Raw genomic sequence first — 14,461 nt, 5'->3', positions numbered from 1 at the left:
CTTCACTGCCTGCTTACAGGAGGTGTTCGGGGCCTGAAATGGGAAGAGTTGGGGATAAGAGTTAATGGAGAAGACCTGAGTAATTTGCAATTCGCTGATGACATTGCCTTGCCAAGCCACTCAGGACAAGAACTGCAAAGCAGAACGGTGGGGTTAAAAATTAAACCAAAGTACCGTACTTTCCGGTGTATAATATGCACCCTTGTATAAGACGCACCCCAATTTACCCAGTTGGGCTAACGAGGCTTAATTAAACACGCTTGTGCGACCATCGCGAAATTCACCGTACCTGTGAGAAATTATTAAGCAACGCTAAGTGATCGAAAAAGGCAGCACTCACGCCATACCCGCCCATGTTTTAGAAAAAAAAAAAGACAGAAACAACGAAATAACTCTTCCATATGTCCACAACAGCATTTTATTTCTACTTAAAACCTTCGAAGTTCTCATCTGCGGATGCGCTATCAAAAAGTTCGCCCATTTCTGGAGGCAACACAGCTGAAACATTCTCTTCGCACTTACGTACTACATACACGGAGTAACAAAGTTATGGTACCATAACAAAGTTGCAAAGCGTGGCTAAAAAAGAAAGCCGGCTTGTCTTAGCTTGTCTTGACAATGGCGAGAAGCGCGATAGTCGCCATCTTTTGGCATTTCACAATACTTTTGCTAGGGGCCTCCGAAATGGTCGCCCGTTTGGGATCCCGGAAGTCGTCTTCCCCGCTGTTTTATGATAAAGTTCGCCTAAAAAAGTTGCGCATGGCGGTCCCCATATTGAAGTATTAATCGTGTTACAACCGCGTCATTGGTAGTGATATTTTCTCGGTGAAAAAAACTTGAACATGGACCTGAGTAATTTCTGAACTCGGAAAAAAAAAAACACGAAAAATTCGCGTATAAGACGCACCCTTCTATTGGACGCACCAGCGAGATTTTTCGAAAAAAGCTGCGTCTTATACACCGGAAAACACGGTAATGTTCAACAGCCTAGCAAGGGAACAGCAGTTCGCAATTGGTAGCGAGGTGCTGGACGTAGTAAGAGAATATGTCTACGGGCAGGTAGTGACCGCAGATCCGGATCATGAGGGGGAAATAACTAAAAGAATAAGAATGGGGTGGAGTGCATATGGCAGGTTCTCTCAGATCATGAATGGTAGTTTACCAATATCCCTCAAGAGAAAAGTATACAACAGCTGTATCTTACCAGTACTCACCTACGGGGCAGAAACGTGGAGGCTAACAAAGAGGGTTCAGCTTAAGTTAAGAACAACGCAGCGAGCTATGGAAAGGAAAATGATAGGTGTAACGTTAGGAGATCGGAAGAGGGCGGAGCGGATGAGGGAACAAACGCGGGTTAATGACCACCTAGTTGAAATCAAGAGGAAGAAATGGGCTTGGGCAGGGCATGTAATGCAAAGGCAAGGAACGGCTGGTCCTTAAGGGTAACGGAGTGGGTTCCAAGAGAAGGCAAACGTAGCAGGGGACGGCAGAAAGTTAGGTGGGCGGATGAGATTAAGACGTTTGCGGGGATACAGTGGCCACAACTGGCAAAGGACAGGGTTAATTGGAGAGACATGGGAGAGGCCTTTGCCCTGCAGTGGGTGTAGTCAGGCTGATGATGATGACGATGATGATGATACCCTGTGCAGGAAGTAGTTGGTCGCAACGCTGATGGTCTACCAGCCGTTCCGTCCTCTTTCACAGTGTTGAGAACGAAATACGTGACACAGTAGTTAATGAAAAACCAACATTTTTTTTTATTCAGAAGTTAGTTAACAAAAGTTGCACACTTCTCATACAGATAAAAAAAATGCGCGCGTATCATTTCAAAGAGCTCGCTCGCTTCTCACTCACATCAAAGATCTTTGCTGCATTGAAAACGAAAGAAAGTATATAAAGAAACGGGAAGGAAAAAAAAATAAAGAACACAGTTGACCCTTATGGCCCACGGACTTCTCACAGCCGTCGGTATTCGCCCTCGCTTAGCAGCATTCTCCAGATTTTATCGCAGTATACAATCTAAAACAGGCTTCATGAAAAGAGATTGCAGGTTATATATAAAATCATGGTTTGTGCACCTCGTGGGACCTAAGACTTTCGCTTTAGTAGTGCTAAGGACTCATTGAACGAGACAATACTGGGCACTCAGGCGTTTCGCGTGAAAATCCAAAGTGGCTAGCGAGCTGAACATGCCAAATCCATGGAAGTGACAACACTAACTACGGCACTGAACGCAGTCTTTTTAACGCGATTACACAGTGTTCACTTTCGATATGCAGCGAAGCCCGTTGACCACCGAAGGGGTGTAGCATATAAATATCATAAAGACGAGGGGGGAGGAGACTGGGAAGTATTTACAAAGGCGGTTGATGCCGAAGGAGAAACAAAAAGAAATCTTTTACGCTTGCGTCCTACATGTGCAACGTTATAAAAAAAATAACGAAAGTGAGAGAAAAGAAAAAAAAACATCTTGGCAATCGATTGGTCCCCATACTGCGTCGACTGTCCTCGCCCATGAGGATATGCGACGCCATATCCCTTTACGCTCAGCTGCTCTATAGTCGTCCAACGTGAAGTGTCAGCGGATGTACCCACAGCCTGTAACTTTACCCGAGCAGTAGGAGATGCGCTTTCGGTGAGTTTACCCGCGTTTCCCCATGAGCGCAGTGTCTCCGGCTCAGACGCAGTGAACATGAAGGCCGTATAGCGCTTTTAAGGCTAAGCTGTCGAGGACACAATGGACGGCATCCAAGGTAGCCATGGAGTACAGCTCTGAGACCTTTGTCCACTCTTCTTTTGCCTTGTCTCGGTGTGCGAGACCAACCCGTGACGATGCGTTAACGAAAAATGGCGCAAGCAGCTGTTGTCAATAAAAGCGCGTACCCGTGTCTTTTGCTTGCCTTAGCTATTTCACGAAGCTGTGTATACGCTTTGATGCGATGACGAAGATGAGCTTGACTTGCAGCCGAGTGAGCTTCGGCGTGACCCTCATCAAAAGCGCGTTGTTAGGGAAAAGCTGCTTCTTATCTGCTTGTTCGTTGTTTTAAACAACGAGAAACAATATTTTGTCGGCTTAAGGAGTACTCAGCCCGCATGCGCTGATTTTGTTAACCCTTGAAAGCTTCTTGGCCATTGCGAAGAGCTTCACCGCAATGGTCAATGTAAGCCTTTGCAGTTGCTTTAGCAGGTGGCAAAAATAGGTCAGCAGCCACGCTAGTTTTGTTGCTAGAAACAAGCATGTGCACTACCGTTGCTTAGCACTCGCGTGTACGCGGCGCGCACGCGCAGAAGGAAGACGCGGACAAGGCAAAAGAAGGCAGCCAAGGAAGGAGCCTGCTCCAAGATTCCCTTGAGAAGGTGAGACTTTTGCAGAAAGTTTCACGAGACCGCATCTCTATGTCCTGGCATGGCTTCTGGCGCGCATCGGAAGCGGCCCCTATCCCTGTGGAGCATCGACGTCCACTTTGCCCCAAACCGCTGTCTGCTATTACTCTCTAGTAGATATTAGCAAGTCGACACGGAAGTACCAGCGCCAGTGCACAAACGACACAAATGCGCATGCGCAGGTCGCCGTCGGTTCTGGTCGCGCCTGCGCAGTCGTCTCGCCAGTGCGTCGGTAACGGTACCCGTGCCGCGGTGCGACTGTGCCAAAGCTTGAGGCGGTAACCCAGCTGGAAGGCACGCAGGCAGGCGAGAGTATACACTTCCTAACTATGATATGAGCTGCCCTGTGGTCCTGGTCACCAAGAGTGCGCAGCCGTGAACCGTATGTACAAAAGACAGGCCTCCGGCGGCCATTTCTGAGGCGGTCCGCCGTACACAGGCGGCGAAGGTACAAGAGCAGTTCAAGAAAAAAAATATAGCAGTGAAAGGAATGCTAAGGCTGCGGTTGCCGCTTGTCTAGATATTAATCCAGCCCTCGCTTATTATCTTGTCGGAGCTACTGCTTGCATGAAACTTGGGAATATGCAGATCTTCAAAGTGACCGGCAATCTGGACTGGGTTGTTTTACCCGCTTTCTGAAGACGGTTTTTTAATCTTAATCGTATTTCTTGAATTGAGATAAGCGAGGGGAGAGGGGGGTGACCTATAAAAGTAAAATGCATGCCAAAATTTCGCGATAACTTACGTCGTGAACTTTGGAGCATCTAGGCCGAACAGTGTGCTACTACTGTACAGTTCATTGTTAGCTGTGCTATTCTTCATAATGTATTGGCGGTGAGGGAATAGTTGCAACGTCGTTCGTGCACAAACCCTTCTAATACAGGCCTATAGTGTGCAGTCTCATTTGTAAAGACATAGAAAATTATAACTACTTAACTACACAAAAAAATCATCCGAGTATGCTTTAGGCATTCGCCGTCTGTGTGAAGCTTTTTAATAAACGTAGCTTACTTTTCCTGGCATAAGAATGCAGAAGAAAAAAAAAACAAAGCCTTAGCTGAATTCTGAAAGTAATCGGAAACACCAATGGACGTTATCTGCTCACACGACTTGCGAGTGCTCAAGTCTGGTGCGAGAGCAATGCTTGTGGCTGTAAGGCCTGCTTCATTGATTATGACGCAGTCGCATTCGTCGTGTAATGCTCGTTTCTCTTTTTTTAAAAACGCTATGGCACAAAAGAAAACGCTATTAAAGGACACGAGCTGCGCGTCTTTTAAGGATAAAGCACGATGTTCGCAGCACACGCAAGTGAATCTTCATCTTAAATTTTTCTATCACTGCAAGCTTGCCCAAGAAATGCAGCGGTGATCAGAGACGTTCTCTAGAGTGTGCGTAGCGGCACTTCGTCTGCCGTTTGCGATTCGAGCCAATTTATGAAACAGATAAGCGTCTTGTTTGCACTCTCGTTATCCCTGTACGTTCAATGGAGTTCGACGCGCTAGGCCCAAAACGCCTTTAACAACTGCAGAACACTAAGTGGCGAGATGTCGCATCCTCTGGCTTCATGAAGCATTGTGCTGCCTTTTCGTCCTGCATGGCTCTCGATGATCTAAACAAAATAATTATTTCCTTCCCTCACACTGCTGCAATAGGACAGGGCTAGTACATTCTTGAAGAACATGTCCTGCTATAAACAGCATGGTTGACGCTGAACGTGTTATGGCTATGTCCACGTCAACCTACAATATGAAGCACGATAATGGTGAGAGGCATTGGTACCCGATCATCGGTGCCATAGTGATGTTAGACAACGCTTTTTCTTTCGTGCAGCAGAGGATGCGACATTGTCCTTGTATCTGTTTCTCTCGCGCAGCTTGCTGTTGATAACAACAACGTATTGTGTTAAGGTGTTGGCGATTATTTCTTTAGGTACGACGTGTCTTTCCACTTGCTGAAGTCCATCTTGGGCATGAGGTCGTAAGCGGCACAGTTGACCCTCGGATTGCTGCGAAGAGAATGAGAAGAAAATGAGTTGGGAACCTCTGGTGCCTCATCTGCAAACCTGCACCTTAATATTACTGTTTTTTTTTTTTTTGCATTCATGAGTAGTTCTTGAGATAAGCCCTCTACTGCATAATTTCAGCACTATTCTTTCGTGTAACGCAGTTGTCTGTAGATGTATTAGGTTGGAGCTGATCAAATATACTGAGAGGAAATAATAGTCAGCTGCGATGCTGTTTCCGTTTAACATTAAATGGCAGCTAACCCTCAAGTCCAGGATTCGGTTTTAATTGTGACGCAATTGTGGAGTGTTGTAAGGTACCGTTATAGAAATATTAAAGGTAATAGTTCATTATTCTGATGCGTAGCAAAATCTTTGTTTTAAAGTTTGTCGATTGCTCGCACCGAGTAAAGACTGCGATAGAAAACCAATGGTGGATATTTGTGACGATAGCAGAAACGTTGATAGCAAAAAAAAAAAAAAAAATGCAAGCCTGCGGAGGGGAGATCTGCGAATATATTGATTGGCATAGTGAGATCTTACGATATATGGTAAAGTTGAGTTAATACACTAATTCCCGTTGAAGAATGCGCTTGTCGAGAATTTCTGGGTGTGGTGTTATGAACCGCATTTCTCGAACGCTTAGGTTTTAGCATGAAGGCACACTATGATTTATTTACGGAATTTGTCATTAGGAACAAGAGAGAGCAGAACTTACTGGACGGGGTCCACCTTGAAGAGCGCGTTGTACTGAACGTCAAACATGTCGTCTGCGTTGTCGCAAAGGAATCTGCAGAGCCGCATCTTCCGGATCTCAGTCAGTTGCTCTGTAATCAGAAGAAAAGTTTCAGGTACATTAGTGTTTGAGGCTTGGAAAGTTTTAGAGTACGTTTCATGCTAGGGGTTTAAAGTGATAACTTCTCCAAGGGATGACGTCAACATGACTGCTTGCTTGCTGGAGCTCGCGGATTGTCTTTAGTTCAATCAGTTGTGTACATTTGCTATGCCCGTAGTCCTAACGTGAACCGACGAAGCATGTTTTCGGTGCAAAGACAGACGAACGCAGTCAGTCACAGTGATGTCAGCTATAACGGTCAGGTCAGCATGAGTATTACTTTGTCTGTTGAGCTGATCCTTTACGAATGGCATAGTCTCTTATGCTTGAACTCTGCCTGTTTCTGAGCTGAGACTTTAGGCGGAATTGAACAGATATTCAACGTTGTCGTCACACGTCGTAAAAGAAAACGGCAGCTTTCATTTCTGCTTAGGGTTGATACCTTTTCTGGCACGTTTTGACGGTACACCTTTGTTAGGGGATCTTATAATCAGCAGCAGGCCAAATTACCCTAGCCGACCCCTCTGCCTTTGTCCATAAATAAAAATCTATGACCCGCGGTCCCCTCATGGTCAAAGAAAGTGTTGTCTAGATGGGCCTGAGCCATAGTGGAGTGAACCGCGGGGTGGTTGCTTTCATGAATGGACCATATTTGGTCATGTAATTGCACTACGCGATGGATGGGGTGAGTGCCTCGTCCCGGTGAAGAGAAGTCTGGGGTTGTTCATTGCACCTTTTTCCCTTCGCAACTTTTCCTGCCGGTCAACGCAACGGACAACGCTTCACAACATGGCCAGATACGTTGTGCCAGTTGTGCAATTCCAACAGTGTCCACTCGCGGGCTTTTTTAGGCGTTGTGCTCGCAGAGATAATGACAAAGAAAGCGCCACGGAGACATGCGCCGCCAAGTGGCGAGCCGCACACTTCCGCGCCCTGTGCTATACTCACCTAACGTGAAGGATGACGGCCATCCGGAGTTCTCGTACCAGAAGCGGTCGCCGCGCCTGATGTTGGCGAACTGCTCGCCGATGAGGCAGGCGAACACGGGTCCCGTCACGGCGCCCGGCAGACCGAACTCGGACACGCCGGCGCTCCACAGGTCGATGTCGTCCACGTGCCTGCGTGGTGAAGTGACGAATACAATTTTAGATTGCTCATCACCTGAAACCTGTTGCCGTTTAATGGCAGCGATGTCAAATCCGTAAAGCCGTAAAGGAAGGACGCTAAAATGTGAACCCGCTTGAAAAGGGAGTTTGTACGATAGGAAAAAGGTTTCCGACCTTATATCTGCAGGGTGTTTTTTTCAGAGTAAATGGCTTATTTCGGCGTAGTATGTCGTAGCCTAAAACACCCGCATTTGCCTGGCTGCCCAGAGAGAATGTGTAACGGTCGCGGGTGCGACAAAACGGCGTCTCCGCACTGAGGTATTAGGTGAAGAGGTTGGGAACTTCTTTAAAGACTTAAAAGAAAAATATTCGCGGGCTGCGGCATATTTCTGGTAATTGCGTGCATTCATAGGACACCGCTATTACCTCTGAAATGTGCAAAACTCTAGGGTATGTGGAGAAAACCTGGACGCTTCACGCTTAGCTCGTTAATTCCGTGTTTGGTGTAGCTTCCGGTGAACGTGTATTCGTAAGATACCCGTGTTTTAGCCCACTCAAGAGACTTCGGTCTCGACACCTCACTCGCGCGTACGTGTCTATGCTTCATTTCACAAGTTCACCGCAGTGGAGTGCAAACTACGAGATCGAGACGACGGCTTCCAGACCTATCAGGTTGGTTTGCGAGCGCCTGAGAACAGTACACGTCTTGAAGCCACCGGCTCGCTCGTAGCTTTCATGCACGAACAGTTTGGGAGGTGGAGCATAAAGCAGAGATTCTTCCGAAAAACTCATTTAGTCCAAAACAATGCATACAAGGTCGACATCGGAAAAGAGCTTTTGTCAATAGCCTTTATCTGCCGCATCTGAAGTGCATGTAGCTACCAACGATCACCTAGTTGTCCCGGCACTGAATGGAAGCTTTGCATGCATGAGTGAATGGTGTCGAGAAAAATAAAAACGACAGGAAGGACCATGGAACCACGCGCCGAAGGTGGGTGGGCAAATAATGGTGCCCTTGTGTAGGTTGCAAGAAGTCATAATGGCGTGCGTACGGGTATGTTTATTTGTGCCAGATGAGATTATGGCCGTGCACTTTAGGCCGTGGGCGACCTCATTAACTTTCCACAAGGGTATCTGGGCGCGTTCCGTTTCCTGACCCCATAGCGAGCAAAGTCCCACGCAGCGGCGACAGCTGAAGATGAACGAACTCCGAAAAGGAACGCGTGAGAGAAATCAATTTGCGTGTCCTGGATTTTTTTTCCTCGACTTACAGCATCTGATACGCGAGGTATTCGGCGCCCGTTGACGGGAAATAGATCATTTCGAGCTAAGCGCATATAAGCAAGGACGAAGGATGAGGAAACACAGGGCAGAAGACGACTGATATATGATAAAGGACAAGCAAATGGACAAAGGAAACACGAAAATTTTGCGTCCCCTCTGCAGTGCTTTTTTTCAGTTGTTTGGTTTTTCCTATCATTGCAGCCATTGATATTAAACCACACGTGACCCGCCGCGGTGGCTCAGTGGTTACGGCGCTCGGCTGCTGACCCGAAAGACGCGGGTTCGATCCCGGCCGCGGCGGCTGAATTTCTTGAAGGCGAAATTCTAGAGGCCCGTGTGCTGTGCGATGTCAGTGCACGTTAAATAACCCCAGGTGGTCGAAATTTCCGGAGCCCTTCACTACGGCGTCTCTCATAGCCTCAGTCGCTTTGGGACGTTAAACCCCAACAAACCAAACCAAACCAAACCACACGTGACGTCTGAGCAGTTTTTATGGAGCTTCATTTCGGAACGCAACCTTGACATCGCGCTTTCGATTGTCGCGTTGCAGATTTATTCGCACATACTGACAAAATAGCTCGAAAACAATACGCACTTGTAGATCTGGGCGTATCGGTGGATGGTCTTGTTGGGCAGGTATCCGATCAGGTCGGAAAAGTCCCGCGCCCTGGGCAGGCCGCAGTACTCGCGGAAGTCGTTGTAGCCCGGGACGCCGGTCTCACGGCCACGCTGGATGTTCAGGGAGACCAAGTCCATGCCGAAGCCGTCGCCCGGCATCTCGAACAGATGGTTGGTGACCTGCATCGCGGATGACGGGAAATGTTGAGGGCGAGAGGCTCCTCGGCTGCTTTTTCAAGCACAAATTTTGCACACCTACGGCGCCATGTGGCTTATTTTTTGGTGATGATTATGTGAAGAACTCTTTTATCGTTGTCTTCACAAAGATAAAAAACGCGACAGCAATGTAACAAAGATTTTAATTTGCAGTTGTGTTTCTTCTGTGAAAACGACCTGCAAGCTTTTTGTTACTCTTCAATTGGGCTCCTTATTAACATCGTGTTCTCTCGTTGTAGCTGCATGATAATCGTACTAACTTACGCGACGGTTCAACGCATCATGCCACGTTTTAGCTCACTTCGAGAGAAATATGGAATAGGGCCAAGTTCGAGCAGAACGCTCCTCAGCAGCCATCATTATTCTGACTACGCCCAGTGCAGTACAAATGCCTCTCCTATGTCTTTCCAATTGGCCTTGTCTTGTGCCAACCGTGGCCATCATATATCCCCGCAAACTTCTTAATCTCATCCGCCCACCTAACTTCTGCCGCCTCCTGCTGCGCTTGCCTTCTCTTGGTATCCAGTCCGTTACCCTTAACGACCACCGGTTGTCTTGCCTTGGCATTACACACCCTGTACAAGCCCATTTCTTCTTCCTGGTTTCGACTATGATGTCATCAACCCGCATTCGTTTCCTGACCCGCTCTGCTCTCTTCCAATCTCTTAAGGTTATACCATCAATTTTCCTTTCCAAAGCTCGCTGGGTTTTCCTCAATTTAATTTTAACCTGTTTTATTAGGCTCGACGTTTGTGCCCATAGATGAGTACCTTCGCCGGTATGTGCCGAGTCGTTCGTTCATCAATTTAGTTGTCCCAAGAAATTAACACGCTGCAGTATACCGAACAGTTTCCTCGCGGATTATCTTCTGCCCAATGCTGTGCAAGGAGCTGTCATGCGCGCAGTTACCGCACTCTCTGCGAATGAGCTCAAATGGTCGCGACGTGCACCTCAGTGGTGATCTCGGGGTCCATCCTGTTGGACTGCTGGTCGACGAGACCGAGGGCGAACGAGTCGACGACTCCGGGCTTGTAGAGATCGTAGGGCTGACGCAGCAATCGCGACAGACGGATGGCCTCTGATAAAAAAAAAATAATGAAAACGTGCGCGCGTCAGTTGAGACACCTGAAGTACGCAGTTTCAGACGCAAATAAATTATGAAATCTGCGAACACGTAGCACGCATATGATATGTTTTTCAAGTGAGCTGGAAGAGCTTTTACGTCTCTATGTATCTGTCGCTGTGCCGACAAAAAAAAGCAACACATATATATTAACAGCATGGAGCTTGAAACGTGAAATGCATATCTGCGGTCATCGCTGCTGCTCTCTGTGGAGTTCGACAGTCTTAGAAGTACCTAAGTCGAAATACAAGGAAATGCATCGTAAGGCAAGTACCTACATGTGCTTTGCATTCATCGGCCTCTTTTTAGCTTGGAGAGCTGTTGCAGCCCTTCGCTGTTAGTTAATTTTGTTATTCGTGTTTGTTTTCTTCGGAGTCACTGACAAATTTTTGTGTGACACCTGATGTGTCTTCTACAAATACGTTTCGCTCGCCGATGTACGCGATGCAAAGCAACGATTGGTACCTGTTTCGCCGAGAATGCAGTGTAAAGAGATATATAGAATGTTTTCATGAAGAAAGGGAGCAGAAGCTTCTCTAAACTTGTCTATACTGACACAAAGCTATGTTTCACAGCTTTATAGTAGATGTGACGTAGAAGGTCATTGCCTTGAATGAAAGGGGACGTATTAGCAATACAAGCGTGAGGAAAAATAAAAAGTAACACAAATTATGAACTGATGTGATTGTTTAGTCATGCGCATAATTGAACACAAAACTTCTCTCCTGCAAACAAAAAAAATTTGTTGTGTTGAACCTCTGCCTTAAGAAAAGTTTCATAAGCCGCTGAGGAAACTTCAGAAGCTGCCGTGACGTCTGCCTCGCCACACTTACCGAGCTTCTCGTGGAATTTGTTGTACCTCTCGGTGATGTCAGGCAGCAAGCTGTGACCGAAACGGAACGCAGAGGCCTGGAAGGCTTGCCGGATTCCAGCGTTCACCTTGGGGCTGTAGCCCTCGTAGTAACCCTGCACAGGTAATTGCCTAAAATGAAAGACCCATTCGAAGGCAGCTTATTGAAGTACGGAGGTTGCGTGCTGCATACGGAGATTTTCTTTACCTAGCGGTTCAATCAAGACATTTGACCGCTGCATGTTATTCCGCAGTCACACAGCGACAAGACCGCATTTTCTCTACCCAATAAGAGTGCGCCAAGCGGCTTTGTCGCGAACAGCTTTTAATTTCAGAACGTGAAAATTCACCCATTACTTCGTATTTGTAACTTTGATAGCGCGGTTTGTCGCTACACAATCGCGAAGGAAGTAAAGATGCTTTGTTCCAGAAGCCTGAACGGTTCACTTTTATGCGACTTTCGTCGTCTTTGATTCCCAACTTGCTTTCGTTTACTTATTTCTGATGTATTGAAAACCCATTGACAAGAAAACGGCGCAGAGGTTAGGCGAGAAATTTAGCGTCTAAAAGGGATGGTCTCCACTAATTATTTATCGAGAACACTCCGCAATCGGAATACGAACATCATTTCCTTAGAATAGGCTGGAATTTTATTATTCTTTCCTCAGTTTAGGAATATCAACGAAAAAGAAGCTTATTCAAGGTGTACAACCTGCCACCAAATTCCGACATCAGAGAAATTAAGCGGTTTTGCTTATGCTCAAACGGCGGTATCAGAAATACTTAGTCTTCCTGCCGTACAACAAACCAATGAGGTTGGGATTGCTTAAAAAAAGTCAGATAGAGATTATTCCTTTGAAAGGGAATACTTCTTGAGGAGTTTTGTTTGAGCAGCGAAGTCAACATGAATGGTTTAGTCGTCCTTCGTCAAACACAGCTACAAAGGTGCGGTCGTTACGCCTTTACAAGAGGCAACGCTCCAGAAATCTGTGCAAGGCCTTGCACAAACAGACCCTCCTTTGACTACAGAGCTAGGAGAAACTTTTTCTGATGAGCTGTCTTTCTTCTGCAGCGCGTGATACTCTGGTAGTACTTGTTTTATGCGTCAGCTATTTTCTGCCATATATGCTTGTTTTCCGTTCTTAGCTGATTGAAAATTTAACTTTTTATACTTTGTCATTTGTTATATTTAGCCGGTTTCTCTTTTCGAACATAGTATTTAATGCTGCGTATTTGCATTTTTTGTTGTTGTACTTCAATAAAACATGGTGCTGGGCTAGTTGGTAATTCATACTTGGTAGAATACTTGGTAGGTAATACTTGGTAGGTAATACTTGGTAATACTTGATAGGTAATTCATACTTGGTACTTGGTAGCGTTCTTTTGTGTCTTGTCCTCCCCTGTGGTTGTTGTTTTTTGCGCTGCCTTTCTACCAAGCATTGTTGTTGTAGCTTTCTGTAATCCTCGTGAGCCTCATCTATATTTGTATTCGTACTTTTTCACTGCTCTATTCACCCTTCTGTAATGTAGCCCCGCATCACTCTGTAGTGCCCTCGGGCCGCGAGGATAACAAATAAATAAGCAGCGTCGTGGTGGGACGTGAACACTCGGGCGAGTTGGTTAGGCATGCTTCAACGACAACTGGCACAGCGGAAGACGACAGGAACACGAAGAAGGCCCTCACATCGTGGGCAGGTAGCAGTCCGTACTTCTTGACGGCGTCTGGTCCGAGCACCATGGGCAGCCACTCGTTGAGGGTGAGGTGCTGCACCTCGGCGATGAGGATGTGCCGTGCCTCCTGGTAGAGCGTCTCGTCGTCCCAGTGCGGGTTCACCTGCTGCAGCCCCTTGGCGATCTTGTTGTGCTCTCGCAGCCACAGCGTGTGCATCACCGTCAGCGCCAGCTGCTCGTTCACACGCTCGTCGCCTGCGCACAGTCGAATGTTAGACGCGGTGGGAACTTCGCCGCTACCAAATTGGCTCTGAAACTTCCTTGGACGTCCCACAGATGTCCTAAACGTCCGCAGAACGTCCAAGGGAGTTTCAGTGCCGATTGGGTACATTCTTATTGCGTCAGCGTGAAATACACTCAACAAAATTTATGGAAGCACGCTATGGTCGGATTCAAATCAAAGCAGAAGGCCCTTCAACCAATGGCGTCGACCTATTGTCATGACGTCACGGCCAGCCGCCTGGCGCCTGCTAGATTAAATTCGTTACCGTCAGCGGCAGGTGCAACCTAAAGGCTATAGTATGTTTGAATAAAACCTCTTAAGTACAAGGGGCATTTAATGCACAAGTTGTCGCAAACTCAAGCAAAATAAGAGTGAGTAAGAGTCGGTATAGAATTGGAAAGGCACAGATCGTTTGGTATTGGTAGTTTGTAGATATATCTGTTAAAAACAAAAAAAGGGGATTTATTACTTTAGCGGATATTTCTTAGTGTGTATAGGTTTTGCGTGCTGCAAGCGCTGACATAGCGCAGTGGTGTATTGTGGCGCTCAGCTTAGATTTCAAATTAAGCCAGGGCCTGAGCGCCGTTGGATACTTTTGCACGTTACACTCGCCTTTCCCGCTGCAAAGGAATAAACAGCGGCGAGTTCTGGCGCTCAACTCATCGATGACTAGCTGACCGCTGCGAAATCCCTTGTGGGCTGTTCCTTTCAGACCACAGTCAGTTCAGTGCTCAGTTCAGTTCAGTGCATTTATTTCAGTCATATACAATGGCTGAGGAGAAAGGAAAAAAAGCCGCACACGCGGCTTGACAAAGCTCCCATCTCCCGTGGCGGCTTGGCACGGCGATGACAGACAGCAGTAAAACAATAACAAGAGAATGCATGAAATAACAAATATGTACAATATCTTCATAACAGATCACCAGTCGAAGGCAGGGTTGTAACTATTAATTACTCTGGGGAAGATCTGCTATATTTTCCTCAGAGCTATATTTGCCGCATTCGCTCGATTCAATTACCAGCAAAGACAACGACATGTTCGTCTGTGCTGTCGATGCCTGACTGTTGGCTGTAAGCCGTAAGAAGTCA

At 46.7% G+C, this 14,461-nt stretch overlaps 1 protein-coding gene across 1 annotated transcript in view; it reads right to left on the bottom strand.

The window, feature by feature from the left end:
- Positions 1-1,845: 1,845 nt before the first annotated feature.
- The window catches only part of LOC149372784 (immunomodulatory peroxidase-like), a 69,310-nt gene continuing 56,694 nt past the window's right edge, over positions 1,846-14,461 (bottom strand). The window contains exons 9-15 of the mRNA XM_089582538.1: positions 13,103-13,344; positions 11,402-11,534; positions 10,396-10,523; positions 9,207-9,409; positions 7,170-7,339; positions 6,105-6,213; positions 1,846-5,389 (exon numbers count right to left, since the gene is read on the bottom strand). Of these exons, the coding sequence (XP_089438664.1) occupies positions 5,302-5,389; positions 6,105-6,213; positions 7,170-7,339; positions 9,207-9,409; positions 10,396-10,523; positions 11,402-11,534; positions 13,103-13,344 (1,073 nt within the window). The 3' untranslated portion in view covers positions 1,846-5,301. The remainder of the gene's footprint in view (positions 5,390-6,104; positions 6,214-7,169; positions 7,340-9,206; positions 9,410-10,395; positions 10,524-11,401; positions 11,535-13,102; positions 13,345-14,461) is intronic.

The sequence above is a fragment of the Amblyomma mixtum genome, chromosome 1 (genome assembly GCF_055824585.1).
Source record: "Amblyomma mixtum isolate Tamu chromosome 1, ASM5582458v1, whole genome shotgun sequence".
NCBI classification, from domain to species: Eukaryota; Metazoa; Arthropoda; class Arachnida; order Ixodida; family Ixodidae; genus Amblyomma; species Amblyomma mixtum.
The sequence above is the reverse complement of the archived record's forward strand: the minus strand, read 5'-3'. Positions and strand labels throughout refer to the sequence as shown.